The sequence below is a fragment of the Argentina anserina genome, chromosome 4 (genome assembly GCF_933775445.1).
Source record: "Argentina anserina chromosome 4, drPotAnse1.1, whole genome shotgun sequence".
NCBI lineage: Eukaryota > Viridiplantae > Streptophyta > Magnoliopsida > Rosales > Rosaceae > Argentina > Argentina anserina.
In genome coordinates, this window is record NC_065875.1 from 2932054 (window position 1) to 2948198 (window position 16145).

General features: G+C 38.6%; 2 protein-coding genes across 3 annotated transcripts in view; one reads left to right on the plus strand and one right to left on the minus strand.

The window, feature by feature from the left end:
* LOC126789913 (casein kinase 1-like protein 10) overlaps positions 1–16145 on the minus strand; it is a 308889-nt gene that overhangs the window by 268074 nt on the left and 24670 nt on the right. The window lies entirely within an intron of this gene.
* On the plus strand, positions 92–8040 carry LOC126789905 (splicing factor U2af large subunit A). Of its 2 annotated transcripts, XM_050515983.1 has the most exons (11): positions 92–260; positions 463–498; positions 583–1972; positions 2075–2212; positions 4502–4582; positions 5389–5430; positions 5558–5647; positions 6267–6374; positions 6461–6553; positions 6943–7022; positions 7127–8040. In XM_050515983.1, the coding sequence occupies exons 2-11, from the start codon at positions 494–496 to the stop codon at positions 7860–7862; spliced, it is 2763 nt and encodes a 920-aa protein (XP_050371940.1). In that variant the 5' UTR covers positions 92–260; positions 463–493; the 3' UTR covers positions 7863–8040. The 2 variants fall into 2 exon arrangements, with proteins under 2 accessions (XP_050371940.1, XP_050371939.1); XM_050515982.1 differs by having other exon boundaries at positions 463–1972.

Consider the following 16145-nt stretch of genomic DNA (forward strand, 5'->3'; position numbering starts at 1 on the left):
ATGTACAAAAAAGCTACAAAAAAAAGAAGTATGAAAAGTATAAATATGACGTTACAAAAGTAAAATGAAATTTTGGCCAACACTGAAAAGTAAGTCTCAAATAAGATCTGTGTTTTGTGGATAACAGCTGGGTTTTCTAGGTTTTCCTAAAATCTCAATTCCGTTTTCACTCTCACTTCTTCTCCTTCTTCCCGCTAAACCCTTCACAACAGTACACCTACTCTTCCCAACTTCACCGCCAGATCTTCGTCCCCAAAAAGGTACATGCTTTTCTCATTCTTCTTCTCATTCTTTCTTAAAGATTAGATCTTTATACAATTTGGTTGTTAAAGCTTTGAACTTTACCTAGCTTGTTCCTGTAATTGGGATACCAAAGATGTTAGCTTTCTTGGGTTTCATTTAGAATTTAAAGATATTGGAATTTGATAGTGAAATTCAAATGCTTTGTGTTGCTTGGTGCAGTGACATTCATTTTGATACGCACACCATTGAAATGAGGTAGAGAGTTGTAATTGTTTTCCATGTTCAGTTTAGAACCTTGGTTTTCGTTTTAATTGCATTTAGAATGGGGAAGATGAGCAGATCATCTAGTCGGCGGCACAAAAAGGAAGGGCGTGACTGTGAGGAAGGAAGTTCTGCTAGGACAAGGCCTTTAAGCTATGAAGATATTATGCTTAGGAGGAAGGATACGAAGTTGTGTGATAATGTCGTGACTGAAGCGGTTGATTTAGGGAATGTAACGGGGGGAGGTACTGTAGAAAATGTTTCCGAGACTTTTGGACCCGAAAAGGGTGAGAGACGGGATAATGAGTTGGCTTCTGTTGTTGAAGAGCATTTGTCGGGGGAGCCAGTGAAAGAAAGCTCTGGGAAGAAAGAAACGTATAGTTCTAAGAGTCCTAAGATGGAAGAGGATGTTGTTAAAGGGAGAGTTAGAAGAAGGAATGAGTGGGAAGGGTCTAAGGATACGGCAAAACGAGATCCTAGAAGTGAAGCTAGAGGAGATAAAAATGACAGAAGAGTACATGGTAGGAGGAATATTGATAAGGACTCAATTGATGAGTCTGTGAAGAAGCAGTCACGAGATTATTCAACAAGAAAAGAAAGGCATTTGGACCGAAGTAGAGGGGAACATGAAAGAGAAACCAAGAGGAAATACCAACGTGAACGTGACGAGAAAATCAGAGACAGATATGCTGCAAAGAAACATGATCCAGGAAACCTTCACGCTTTAGAAATTTCAGAGAGAAAGGAGAGGAAGGAATCTTCAAAATCGCTCTTCGAAGAATCAAGACACAAAAGGGGAAGATCGAGGAGTAGAGACCGTGGGAATAGACATAGGTTAAGTTCTCTCTCACCAAGGGCACATAAACATGCATTAAGTAGTTTGGGGCGTCACGGCGATATATCATCTCATTCACTCAAAGATAGGTCTGGAAGACAGCATATGGATATTGATAGGAGCAGAGTGTCTACTAATGGCTCAAGCAGCGAATATCAGCGACATGGTGAGTCTGCAAATAGGCTTGGTGGCTATTCCCCTAGGAAGAGAAGGACTGAGTCTGCTATTAAGACCCCATCCCCTCCCAATTGTTCACCTGAAAAGAAAAAGGCTAGATGGGATCCCCCCCTTGCATCCACTGGCAAGGCATTATCTAGTTCTGTTGCTTCTCATTTTCAGTCATCAAACAGTAATGTATTGTCAAATGTACATGGGATGGCCATTTCTGTTGATGTTGCCCCAACCACCACAACACCTATTTCTGGAGTTTCTCCCAATTCCATATTGAATAAGAAGAATGCTTCCATTGACTCTGTGCAATTGACACAGGCTACCCGGCGTCTGAGGAGGCTTCATGTTGAGAATATTCCATCTACAACCTCTGAAAACACTTTGGTTGACTCTCTTAATAATTTTTTGCTGTCTGCGGGCTTAAATCAGATTCCAGGAACACGACCATGCATCAGTTGTGTGGTAGGTTAATTTTATTTCTGAGCATGAATTGTTGATCCTTGTGATAAATATGGATACAAGTCACGAATGAAGAATGCCTTAACTATCTGGTTTTAACTTCAGATTAACAAAGAGAAGAGGCAAGCTCTTGTGGAGTTTCTTACACCTGAAGACGCTGTGGCTGCTCTCTCATTTGATGGCAGTTCATTCGTTGGTTCTAATCTCAAAATTAGGCGCCCTAAGGACTTTGTTGATGTTGCTGTAAGAATCTTTATCACCTTGCATCCTTTTTACTGTTTCTACTTTATTGTTAGTAGTCTAATATTATCCTTGTCATGCATGACCTACAAAATCATTTACTTGGTTAACCACTTTTTTATTGTTATTATTATTTTTAAAGAACAATGCACGGTATGCACCTATGTTTTTTCATCTAATCCAATCTTCACTTACTGGTTTGTTGTAAGCCTTTAGTACCTGTCTTATCTTATGTGTTCTGGCATGTAAGTTTATGTTAACTGCTCACAAGCACACAATGCAGAAAATACTTGGGAACTTAAACAACTGACTTAAAACATTACACTATTTGATGGAGTGTTTCCCTTTAGCTCATATTTTGATAATGTATCTGTTAATACATGCTTTCCTCTCGTCCTCTGTTCTTTTTGAAATGAAGGGTAGGATTGATGTAGAGCAGTACAAGAAAAAGAAGAGCGTTAATATCACATTGAACTTATACTCATCTTGAGTCCTGGTCCTTGTACCTTTTCTATATGATGGAGTTGGTCATAAAGTCATCCATCAAACTAGGATTGGTCTTGCCTGTTCGATTATATATTGTGTCGCTTTGTTTGCCGACAAGTATTTTAGTGTGTTTTTGCACATTGGAGGAAGAATCAATAGTGTTTGCTAAAATCTGACTCCGGGGATATATTACTGTAGCTGAAAAACTTATATAACAAATCAAATAATTTACTTGTCATACTACGTAAGCTTGTTTTCTGACGTTCATGTTGGAATCTCTTAAATAGGGTGTTTATGTTGGGTATGTCGTAATTCACATTCAGGATGGTGATGAAGCGACTCTTAATAAGAAGATTTCCAGGTGCAGTGACAATTTTGCTGTGCTTGCAGCTTATTCTCTTAATTATGGATTTGGCTCAATGATCTAGGTTCTTAGAATGTGAATCTTAATGACATGGAGTAAAGGTTTGCTTTATTTGATGTTCAACATTTGAATTGCATTTGATAGAACTTTTAGGACTCATCTATGGTCTTTCCTATTGTTAGTATCTACCGTTTTGATTTCCCAATTGATGTGCTTGACTTTCAAGCCAATTTTAGCCTTAGTCCCTTTTATGTGCTATTGTGTTTACAACTTTACCTGTTGTCATAAGCTTCTCTTGTAGTGTTCTTACAAACTCTATTCTTTATCTTTCTTATTTAAATTTCTCAGGTCCAAGCAATTCTTTTCATAGCATTGCAGACATAATGACAATTTGTTTTGAGGGGGACATAATGACAAGTATTAAGATTATTTAAAACAACACTATGAGCTTAAACTCAACACAATCGGTGTTTATTTTCTTGTTATTTTGTTTCTGTGTATTGTTTTGATCAATTAATATTGAAGCATAATATTTGTTATTTAACCAACTTGTGGAGGAATGGGTGAGTAGAGATATCTAATATTGAAGCTTAGACCTTGATGGATACATTCATTTCAATATGAATTACAAGCCAATTATTACTGTGTTTCTATGTTTTGCCTTCTTGCTAAGAAAGTGGTTCATCCTTGTTAGTGTTGCCTTCTATCCTATATTCCTATTCCCTATGTAAGAACAGTTAATCTCCCCCATGTAGGTTTCATCTGTTAAACCTATGGGCTGTATCATCCAACAGTGCATAGGGGTCTATAGTATAATATGATCAGATATTTTAATTTATTTTTGTAGTACTTCTTTCTCACTCACTGAATCTCTCTCCCTCTTAATTATAAACATCAAACACCATTTTGAGACCTGTTATTGTTGAAGATTTGGAAGTCCACAGTTTCATTGTATTTGTTTCCTGACTAGAAAGCTGAGGGCGTAAGTCTGATGAAATATTTAAGAGATTCGGCCCAACAGATGATAGTGTATGCTGACCAGTTTTTAATTGTTTGCTGGATTTGTTACATTTTCTGACTGGAGAATTAGCAGATGATAGTGTGGTGAGATATAGTCAAAAGACAATTCCGCATTGATATTTCTATATTCAAAATTTGATTTGAAAAGGTATATGAAAGGATGATTGTTTTTTCGTAATCCAAAAAGATAAAAGCTTAGTCCTGAAATTCGATTGACCAAATGTCTTTTTATGGAGACCATACTAAAAACAGAAGCTTGATTCCAATAGTTAAATGTCTAAATTCCAACAATTCACCGTCTATGCTGTGAACATGAACTATTTTTGGTTGAACTACTATCTCCTGCTGCTTTGCCAAATCTGAGGCGTGTTGTGCTTACCATCCATGGAGCAGGTTTTCAGACAGTTGCTATTTTTATGCAGACTGGTGACCCTGAGAAATCGGTGGCTGCAGCTGACAGTGTCGAGACAATAAGTGATGTTGTGAATGATTCTCCTAACAAGGTACTTTGGTAAAACATGACATAACAATTGTATACTTAACCTCTCTTACCAAAAATTTTGGTCTCGACCTTTGTGTATACACTTGACTCATTCAGTTTAGTGGAAAATTATTTTAGATAGGTCTCAATGTCTACCCTAAAGGTAAAAGGTTGATGATGTGGTATAAACAATAGAGCAATGAATTGTTGGTGCCTGCAACAATAGTTAAGCTAATCAAACTGTTACTTTGCTAAGAGAACTCTTCTATTACAACTTTTACAATTGGAGAGTTTAGGTTTATTAGGTTGTTATCGTATCTTACATTTGAGGTTATTTACTCCTTTCAAGATTAAGGTCAATGATCATACCTAACATGGTACATATACGTGTTATAAAAAATCTATGTAACTGTCTGTTTACTCAATTAAAATAACACTTGTGCTCTTGCTTTCCCCCTTTAAATCTGATAAGTTTTAAAAAAATCCATGCTATTTTGGTTTGAAGATAAATTTGAATGAGTTTGTGATTCTAAGAGCTATTGTACTGGAGTTCAGTAAAATTATATTATGTTTAAACAACCTGTGGCCTTACCTAAAGGGTTGTACAAATACAAGCAAGGGAACATTTATCATCACCACTATTACCTCTAGTATTGAGGAAATTTCTGTGGATTAACATTACTGATGCTGTACATGTTTGTTGACTTTTCCTGCTAATGTGTTACCTTCATAGTTTAGGAGGTGTCAAATGCAACAATGTTGTTTGAGTCATTGAGTGTTCTTGATATCTGGAACTTACATGTTTCCAATTTCTCTGTTTTACTGCAGATATTTATTGGTGGGATATCAAAGGCTCTTTCCTCAGAAATGGTAAATATATACAATGCTTATGATGCATTTTACTTTCTCCACCAAAACGTCATCTGCTACTGTCTTTCTGCTTTTTCCAGCTCGTCTATCTCTTCAGTGACAACCTTATTTCGCTACTTATTTTCAGCTTCTGGAAATCGTCGGTGTCTTTGGACCTTTGAAGGCATACCATTTTGAGGCTAGTGAGGAACTTAATGAACCATGTGCTTTTCTAGAGGTAGTGAAACATTTATAGCTCGTGAAACTGAGTTTCTTTAAATTCTTTGTATGGGGTCAATGTATATGCTTACTACATTTTCCGGCTTTCTCATGTTGTATGCTTGCTACATCTTCTGACTTTCTCAGGTTGTTGGTTACATTTTTCTTTCATTATTATTTTTCTTTTTACTGTACTGTACTGTACTATGGTATTCTTTTTCTTTACTATTTAGAGGGATTCTCTTGGAGGATTTTAAAGTCATCCGTGTGGACTTTCAAATAAATGGATGGATGAATGTTACAGATTTCTAGTTAAATAATCATACAAGTCATCCAATTGTTGATTTGAAAGTTCTTATTTTAGAGATCCTCATTAGAGTCGCACAAGCCGTACTACTTAGAGTTCTATGTATCTTAGTTTTAGTGTGTGTACATGCGCGCGCACAATTTAGCGTATATGAGATTCATCTTCTAGAGAAGCAGCTGTTCCTTGACATATATATTGTTTGTCATCTTTCATTATGGATTGTAAATTCGTAATGCAGGATCCGTTTCTCTTCATTTCTCTTCCATCTTTGTAGAATGTATATTCTTTTTCCCGTTTTCTTAACCTTGCTACCTTCTGTATGTTGCATCAGTATGTCGACCAGTCAGTTACTCACGTAGCCTGTGCGGGTCTGAATGGTATAAAATTGGGAGGGAGAGTGCTAACGGTGGTTCAGGCAATTCATAGTGGATCATCCTTGGTATTAATGCCACCCTTCTTTCATAAACTTTGAGTTATCTGTATTGACTGATTTCCATTACTGATGGAAGATTTAACATATGCTAGGTAAATAGAGGAAATGTATCACTGTATGAGATCCCAGAAAATGCAAAGCCACTTCTCAAACAACCATCACATATACTAAAGCTTAGAAATGTGGTAAGGTCTTTATGCTTTATTCTATACTTCTTTGTTTATGGTCATTATTAAGTTATATTTTGCTTTTTCCCCCTTTTCCCCCAACAATAGGGAAATTATCAGAACTATTACTGTCAGATATTTTTTGTTTGTCTTGAATTTCTTACTAAAGTCACGGAAAATAAGAGGATTAATTAAGGATATTTGGCTTTTACATTTCCCGTTTTGTAGAATTCCACTTATTTGCTGTTTTAAGGGATACATACACATAAGGGATTGATACCACCAGTTTCTGGTCTTCTGAGCAATAAAAAACTTTGTAAAAATGGCATCACTTGAATATTGAATAATAACATGTATAGTTGATACAAGATCACTTATGATCCTTCTTTTCCACATTGTGATTTTAGTTCAATCTGGAGCACATGTCATCACTGTCTGAACAAGAGATTGAAGAAGTTCTGGAAGATGTGCGATTAGAATGTGCCAGGTCCCTATTAAATTTATTTTTCACCTTTTGACCATCTTTTTATTTTTGTTTGTTTGTTTTATTAGCGATACTTTGCTTAACTCATAAAGAAGTCAATGCTGCAGGTTTGGCATGGTTAAATCTGTAAAGATCGTCAAGCATGTGAACAATCACATAGTTACTACTGGAGTGTGTGAAGCTGTCAATGATGCAGAATCTGGTGACTGTCAAAATATAGGTTCTGAAGAAAAAGGAGGAAAAACAGAGAGTTGGGATGAACATACTGATAATGGCAGCAATGAAGCTAGTGGAGTGAAGCTTACTGGCGAATTTGAAGAAGTTGAAATCCCAGAAAATATTCCCTTTGGTTATGATAAACGCACAGATGGTTGTGTAGAGGACAAGTCATGTCAAATGGGCCAAATAGATCAGGATAATGGAATCCAATTAAGCAATGATTTACCGATTAGGGATTCCGAAGAACTCACCAGCCAGCCAAATAGCATGAAAGTTGCATCAGAGTGTTCTGATGATAAAAAGTCTGAAGTTACATTAGTAGAGAGTTCTATTCTAGAGAAGGTTGATGGTAAGAAACAAGAGACTTTTGCAGCATCAGATGACATTGCAAGCACAGAGACAGATTCTACTCTACTGAGTGAAACCAAGGAGCAGCATATTGGGAAGGAGAAGGATCTTGATTCTGGAAGCATATTTGAGCCTAGTTGTGTCTTTGTGGAGTTTGGCAGAACAGAAGCCTCTTGGATGGCAGCACATTGTTTGCATGGACGGCTTTTTGAGGATCGGATTGTGACAGTGGAGTATATTGCCTCTGATCATTACAGGGCTCACTTTTCGAACTGAGCATGTAAGGTTGCATTAAAGCTTGACATACAGTGGAGAAGTCGGTGATCCATTTTGGCTGGTTACTATGAAAGTGTCTTATAAATTTAGTTGGAAATATCAAAATTAATGTTGGATCATGCATATCTTCAGTGAAATATTCACTTTGATTTAATCTAATGCAGACTCAGTGTGTACTCTTTTTTTCTTGTTTTTGTTTGTTTGTTTGCTCTTGAAAATTTGGGACAGGTTCTGTGGGAAAATGGTTTGTAATACTCAGCAGTGTGATTATTTGTGTTTGTTTTTAGACAGTACGTGGTGACATTATAACAATGAGGACTTGAAAATTTGACAGGTTCGTAATACCCGGCAGTGTGATTTAAAGAAAGGGCCATGAAGTCCTGATGGTTATGCAGACGTTAATTTACAATGTTGTTGCACCCAATTTCATTCTGTGAAACAAGCAACCTGCACTGCATTTCCTATGTCAATCAGATGATATATCTAAGGGGAAAACTATTAATTAGTGGTCGACAAGAACATTAGAGATTTACAGACACGTGCATAGGCTAAAGCAAGCCATAAGTTACATCACATATCCACTCCAAAAACTGGATCAAGTTATGCCGTAGTGCAGGTCCATTGATAATCCTTGAATTTAACTGCTACATGAAGTCATTTATCTATTGAAAGTGAATTAATTAATCATTCCATTGAAACACGTACGCTACATAACTGCCGGACGTAATGATGAATTTGTCCTCAAACAGAAAAAAATATCATCTTGAATTCTTGATATTACGATACAATGACTCAGTTCTTCATACAAATTAAACACTTCACCATGGATTAGGAACAATCCACCAAGGCACACGATCACAGAGTATGTTACTAATTTTACTAAACGATTTTATCGTACATTCTTCACCGGATGATTCTATCACGCCTTCCGCATTTGCTTTCTCAAGGTCATATGTAAATATTCATCCAACCCGCTTCTTCCGTAGTAGATGGAATTCTTTTCACACACTATAAAGCATGGGTTTGGCAATGACATTACTTGCGGTTTGACGCTACTGTGTACAAACTTGGATTCAGAAAACAAGAACAAACTTTGGTCGCCTAAAATTTGCAGACATTCCCATTTGCCTTCTGCTAGATTTAACTTGTGCACACAAAACTTTAATTCCTCGTGCCTAGGGTGCCTAGCTTATTCCTAAACGTAAGATCTCACCGGTCAATGACTCCATCAAATAGGGAGTGTACTTCTCATGACGGTCTTCTTTATAAAGCTACTTTGTACAGGAGGATGTCCCTTGAAGTTCCAAATCTTAGTACGGTTATAGTCGCTAGATACTGATGCTACTAAATGCAGGGGCACATCTGGCCCTTTTTTAAAGAGGCTCGAGCATTCCCAAATTTATAAGTTTTTAAGAAGATTTATAGTGATTTTTACTCTTTAGTCGTTTTTTGAGAAGACTCGAGCATTCCCAACCTAAGAAAACCTACATGTCCTTAGGTTGATTTTTCCCCATGGCCCTGAGTCAACCCAGACCATTGCTTCAACCATCTTCAGGGCTCTTCGAGAGATAGAATGAGCGACATGGTTATGGCGTTTCCGCACATGTTTCCAAGACACCCATTCAAACTCCTTCTTCATGTTGCGGACTGCCTCCATTACTCCTCCAATATCGCTCAAATCAATACCACTCTTACCGATAACACTGATGACATTAGCTGCATCTCCAGCAATTGCCAACTTTGAAATTCCAAGCTGATTGCTTAATTTCATACCATGCCAAAGAGCCAAAGCTTCCACAATATGAGGTTTATAAGTAGCTTTTATTGGGACTGCAACAGCCCCCAACAAAGTACCATTACTATTCAATATTACAGCTCCAATCCCCACCATCTTGGAATTAACGTCACAAGCACCATCAAAGAAACGTTTGGCACATTGATTCTGCAGAGTATTAGTCTCATCTTCCTCAAGAGCCTTATTGGGAGCTTCCTCACCAGCCCAACTCTTCCCTCAATTCTTTCGTTTCAAGACTACTTCTGCAAATTCAATTTGCCAAGCTAAACATTTTCCAAACATCTACCTTGGCTCCAGCCCCCTTTTTCCATGTAAGATGTCATTCCTATTTTTCCATATCCACCAACAAACTAAAGAAAATAAGCTGGTTTTTGAAATATCCCTATCCAAACCAGACCCACTAGATAAGCAAAACAAGAAGGATTCCATTATATAAGAGCCCTTTTCCAGGGTGTAAGTCTCCACACTTGCTTAACATATTTGCATAACCATAAACTATGCAGCACAGTTTTCATTTTATCTCTACATCTATTACAAACACTTTAAGAGCAGATCTTGCGTCTAAACAAGCGCTCATCACAGGGCAGGAAGTCATGACAAGCTCTCCATAAGAAGAGTTTGACTTTGTTCGGAACTGCAAGTTCCCAAATAAGACTCCACACATTAACGAAGTTTGTATCATCATGCGTACTACTACTACTCGATCCCCTCTCAACTTTCCTTAACGCCATCCCAAGCCAATAACCAGACCTCACATAAAATCTTCCATCCTCATTGAAGTACCACACACCTATATCTCCTCGAACATCATCACATAAAGGAACAACTAAAATATTTCTACATCCACAGATAAGAATTATGCTGAATAAAATCAACGTTCCACTTTCCTAGTTAACTCATAAGTTGGCAAACCCTTGTAATAGGATTCATGAAGTAGGAGTGATGATCTTGAAAGACCAAGGAGATGGAAGCCAATGATCCCCCCAAATTCGAACTGATTGCCCTGAGCCAACTCTCCATCTCAAACCAGCACATAAAAGATCTTTACCCCACACAAGTCCTCGCCAAATAAGTGATTCCCAATCCCGCAACTTCCCAGTCCCCATTACCAACATAATTAGCATAAAGCACTTGTTTTACAATAGAATCTGGGGACAAAATAATTCTCCACAAAGTCTTTGCTAGCAAAGCTTGATTAAAGATCTCCAGATCTCTAAATCCAAGACCACCTTCTTTTTTATTACGACACATAATCTCCCATCTACACCAATGAATGCTTCTTTTATTTCATTTTTTCCCCCACCAAAACTTTGCAACATTCGATTGAAATTTCCTACAAACTCCTTTAGGAAGCTTAAAAACAGACATAGAGTAAGTAGGAATTGCTTGGGCAACCGCCTTAACCAAAAAAGATTTGCCAGCTTTTGATAATAATTTAATCTACCAACCTTGAAGATGAGAGTCCAGCCTTTCATCAGTTCTCTTAAACAAACTCTTTCTATTTCTGCAAGCCATAGTAGGGAGACCGAGATAACGCTCATGACACTCCACAATTGGAACACCCAACATTTGAGAGATAATATTCTTCTGATGATCAGCTGTCCCTTTCCCAAAAGAAATGGCAGATTTCTGAAAATTTACTTCTGACCGGCTGCACTCTCAGCACGTCCAAAGAGAAACTGTCATCGGCAAATAACAAATGAGATATAACTGGCGCATTAACAACAACTTTGATTCCACGAATCAATCGCTCCCTATCAGCTTTTTGAAATAATCTAGTGAGTCCCTCCGACACCAAAAGAAACAAATAAGGTGACAGAGGGTCACCTTGCCTTAGTCCCCGAGATGTCTTATCAATCCCACATCCTCTCCATTCCAAAGAACACTAAAAGAAACAGACTTGACACATCTCATGATAAGATCAACCCATTTCGTGTTAAAGCCTATTTGTAATAAGACCGCCTGCAAAAATACCCATTCCACCTGATCATATACTTTACTAATGTCCAATTTAAGCACACAGTGAGGGATTTCTCCTGTAAGTTTGCTCTTGATAGAATGAATTGTCTCAAAAGCCGTTATCACATTGTCATGAATGCATCTGCCAAGCACAAATGCACTTTGAAAGGGAGAAATTACCTTAGGAAGAACTGCTTTCATTCGATTAACAATGGTCTTAGAAATGAGCTTATACACCAGATTACACAAACTGATTGGTCGGAAGTCAGTGACATGTTGAGGATTCTCAATTTTTGGAATCAGAGCAATTAAAGTGTGGTTAACATTATCCATATCAACACCATCATTTAAAACCTTCAAGCAAAACTCACTGATATCATTCCCAGTTACCGACCAATAAGCTTGAGAGAATCTGGCAGAGAAGCCGTCCTCACGTGGAGCTTTACCAGGGGCCATTTGCTTCAGACCACTCTCAATTTCCTCCCTCAAGAAAGGTTGACATAATTGCACATTCATCTCGGATGAGATTTTACAAGTAATTGTGTCGAGGACAACCTCCATATTATTACAATCTTCAGACAAAAATAGGCCCTGAAATTAATTAATGAAATCATTATGGATTCCTCCATCATCCTCATGCCACATTCCATTCATATCCATAATTATATCCACTCTATTCCTTCTACCTCTTGATTTTGCAAAGCCATGAAAGAATTTGGTGTTCTGATCTCCTTCACAAAGCCAAACAATCTGTGACTTCTGTTTCCACATTTATTCCTCATACTCTAACAATTTCTTTAACTCTGCCAGCACCACTTGACTTCTTGCCATTATTGCTACATCATTGCTATCAAAAGGCAAACCCTGTAACTCACTATTCAGAATGTTAATTCGCTTTGGGATATTGCCAATAGTATCTCTGTTCCAACTCCTCAAAGCCTGAGCCACAAAATGCAACTTATCACTTACAAGTTGATTCCCATCCCCAAATTTCCAAATTTCCTCCACAAGCTTCCTACATCTCTCTTCCTTCGTCCAGAAACCTTTAAACTGAAATCTTCTATTCCATCCCTTCATCAGCAGGCCCTCAGTATAAATAAGAATAGGGATATGATCTGGGCCTCCAGCATCCACATGAAGCTCGTGAAAATGCAGAAATATCAAGGCAGCCTCATGATTGATTAGGCTCCTATCAAGTCTCTCAAGTAAATCTCCCATCCGCCAAGTGAATAAAGGCCCTGAAACTTCCACATCTTGAAGGCCACAATCATCAATAGCCTCAGCGAATCTTCGCATCAGAGCCTCCACCCTGTCAGAACCACTTTTTTTCTCGCTATCATCTGTCAACTCATTAAAATCACCAAAAACAATCCAAGCTCCATACACAGAAGTAGCCAGCCTACTGTCACGAGCTTACTTCTTTCGCTATGCAACTCGTGCGGCCTTAGCAACTCCCTTATGCTAAGTCAGCCTTACTCGCAAACGCCCTGCTAGAACAATTGAAAGGCAAGAGAATATCTCGAAAGAGAACTTATATTGAACAAGAGAACTTACAAGTTTACTTGATAGCTTGCTTGATTACTTGATTGCTTGATGGAGCAAATGAGAGGGGTGTCTTGCTATTTATAGGCCTCCTCATCCTACTTGGCTAGTTCTAGAGATTTCTAGGACTATGTACAATGTAGATGACTATAAAGAGTTCTATACAATTTTACATAACTCTAAGAGAAACCTTGAGTGTTATAGAGAATTCTTGAGTGGTCTAGTTCACCTAGCCTCTCCAAGGTTCTAGAGATATCCGGAAATATCCCAAGGCTTCTTGAGACTTCTAACGCCTTCTAGAATCTTCTATGATCTTCCAAAGTGTTCCGCCATGTTCCGGATCCGTCTAGAATGCTCAAGGTAAAATTTGGCTTAAGTTGGCGGGATGTGACACTATGCAGTAGCTCTCAAGAAACCGACCTACTACCGGTTTATGGATTACCATAAAACCCGGTAATTCAGACAGGACCTGAATTCAACTGCATTTCTATATCAATATGCCCCTTTAGAGAACCCATTGGTCTTATCACCAAACCCTTCCTCCATAACATAGCTAAACCACCCCCATTTCTTCCTCTTTTACCCACTACATTACAACCACCAAAACCTAAATAAAAACAGATATCAAACATTTCAATCTTCGACTTTTTTTTCCATAAAAAAAACCACATCAAGGTCATTTGCTTGAAGAAATTTCTTCAAGGCACGGAAGTTGTGCGGGTTCCCCAATCCCTGCACATTCCAGCTTACGTCGATCATTGCTCGTGATGGGCCCAAGAACCGGAGCCCATCACTGTTGGAACAAAAGCAGCATAACTTACTAGATCAGAATCAGATGTTGCCGTTGACCTGCTCAATCTTCTTCGCCCACTACCCCTTACTGCAAAACCTTTAAAACCTCTTCCTCTTCTGGTATTGCGTCTCTTCATACAAACCTCACCTCCAGGGTCGGACTCCTTTGCTCGATCCTCTAATTTTTCTTTCTTCTTTTCAGCTGTCGAGACTCTCTTTCCATCGCCCACACAACTCTTCCTAAGATCCAGACCTTCCCCACTTTCATAGCCCTTAATTGTCCCATCTTGTTTCGCATGAACTACCCTGTCCTTACTAGAACTCACCTTCCATGTTTCAACAATATTTGAGTTCGAAGTCGGGTGCGAGTTAGAACTTGGGTTAATTATTTCACCTCTCATGGGTGGGTCAGAGCCATGATCATGGGTTTTATCAGCTTCCAGGCCCAAGCATAGGTTAGAAATAGAACCAAGCGTTATCTTGGGCCTTACCCGGAGATAGGCCCAACTCGGGCTGAGGTACATCTGACATGTTTTCTCCAGAAGGACAAAGCTTGTCCCGCCAACAATTTTGCAACCAGGATTCAAGCCAGAATTTCCTCTACTGATATCTCGGCTGTCACGCGCCGTGTTCCTCACCCCGTCTATTAGAACGAAATCCCGTAAATTACTCGACTGAATCTGGACATGTGCACACATCCCTGTGTGGCGGCGCTTAGCTGAGGACTCAGTCCCAAAATTCTCTGGCAACTCATCCACCTCCATGCTTACCTCTAAATCATCTTTATCTCCTTTGAATTCAACTCGAGATCTGACTCGATCAAAATCCTCATTCTCATTCACTTTAATTGCCCAACCTTTGGACTTGGAGAATAGACCAAAACGTCGACCACTTCTGTGGCACTCTGGATCAATGGAAAAAACATCCTTAATCAAGGTATTAAATTTGCCATAACGTTCATATGTGTTGATACCCTCTTGATGAAGAGCGCACCCCAAACTGACATGGTCAAGTCTTCCACACAAAAAACACAAATATGGAAGATGCTCATATTCCAAATGAAATTTCTCATCAGAAGAAACTTCGGCAATCAAAAGTTGCACCCACCTTTGAAGTGGCTTATTTACAACCAATCCAACTCTAATGCGCAGGAATCTACCACTGCCATCGTCATTGAAGCCACTCCCAACCGCATAGAAAAGCCTCAATTGACTTCCAATTTTTTCTGCAAGTGCCAGCGTTTCAAATTCCGACTTAATACCTCTAATCCGAATCCAGAAAGCTTATCTCTCCAACGGGATGAAATTTGGATTACTGAGTCCATCAAACGCTGAAAGAACAATCAACGCGTTATCAAAACTCCAAGGGCTACCAATCAAAACCTTAGCACAGTCAACATTAGAATAGAAAGAGAACAAAATACGATCTGAATCGTCCCATTTAAAAATCGTTACTTCTCCTTTCACCTTCCAAATTCGCTTCAAGGTGATCCTGAGTACATCAAAGCAGTGCTGCCTATTAGACAATAATTTGCCAACAAGCCAAAAACCCCCAGAAGAGAACTCTTTTGGATATGCAATGTGAACAATGTTCAGCTCTTCCTCATCCACAATTGCACATCGCTTTATAAACCCTAAAGAGCAAAGACAGACCCCACCTCACCGAAAGAATCAACCACTGCATACAGTAGTCACCGGAAAGAAAAGACTCACTTTTAACGCTCTGACTTTCTAACCTAAACTCTTGGACGAGAGAAGGAATTTTTCCGTTCTATAGTAGCTAGATTAGCTCCGCTTGTCCAAGAAGTTTCCAACTTTCCATACTCTTCTCTTTCTCAGTTTCTCTAGTATATTTCTACTATTTCCTTTTAATTTTATAATAATTTTCTTGTTAAATCTCTAAATTTCTCAAGTATAATACCACCTCTAGTCTTTTCTCAACTTCATTAATTACTCTATCATATTGTCGAGATTCCCCACTATTTTGTTTTAAACTAAGAAGTTTAAGCATCTCTGATATTGTAATCCAAGATCCACCACTGACTAAATGGTTGTTAACACCACCCCCTAAATGGGGTGATCTCTGGCTTAATCTCCTCCTACTCCTGCTGCCGGACCGGTGGCCAGAGACCTAGAAGGCCCAGCACGTAGGCAAGCTAATCCAATAGCCTCTCTGCTTGCTCGGGTATCGCTATT

What these genes read in the sequence shown, in the direction of transcription:
- LOC126789905 (XM_050515982.1), top strand. Translation starts at nt 566, where the DNA reads ATGGGGAAGATGAGCAGATCATCTAGTCGGCGGCACAAAAAGGAAGGG. An exon ending in AGGCTCTTTCCTCAGAAATG is followed by an intron (nt 5,431 to 5,557) that starts GTAAATATATAC and finishes ACTTATTTTCAG; the next exon opens with CTTCTGGAAATCGTCGGTGT. An exon ending in GTGCGATTAGAATGTGCCAG is followed by an intron (nt 7,023 to 7,126) that starts GTCCCTATTAAA and finishes TCAATGCTGCAG; the next exon opens with GTTTGGCATGGTTAAATCTG.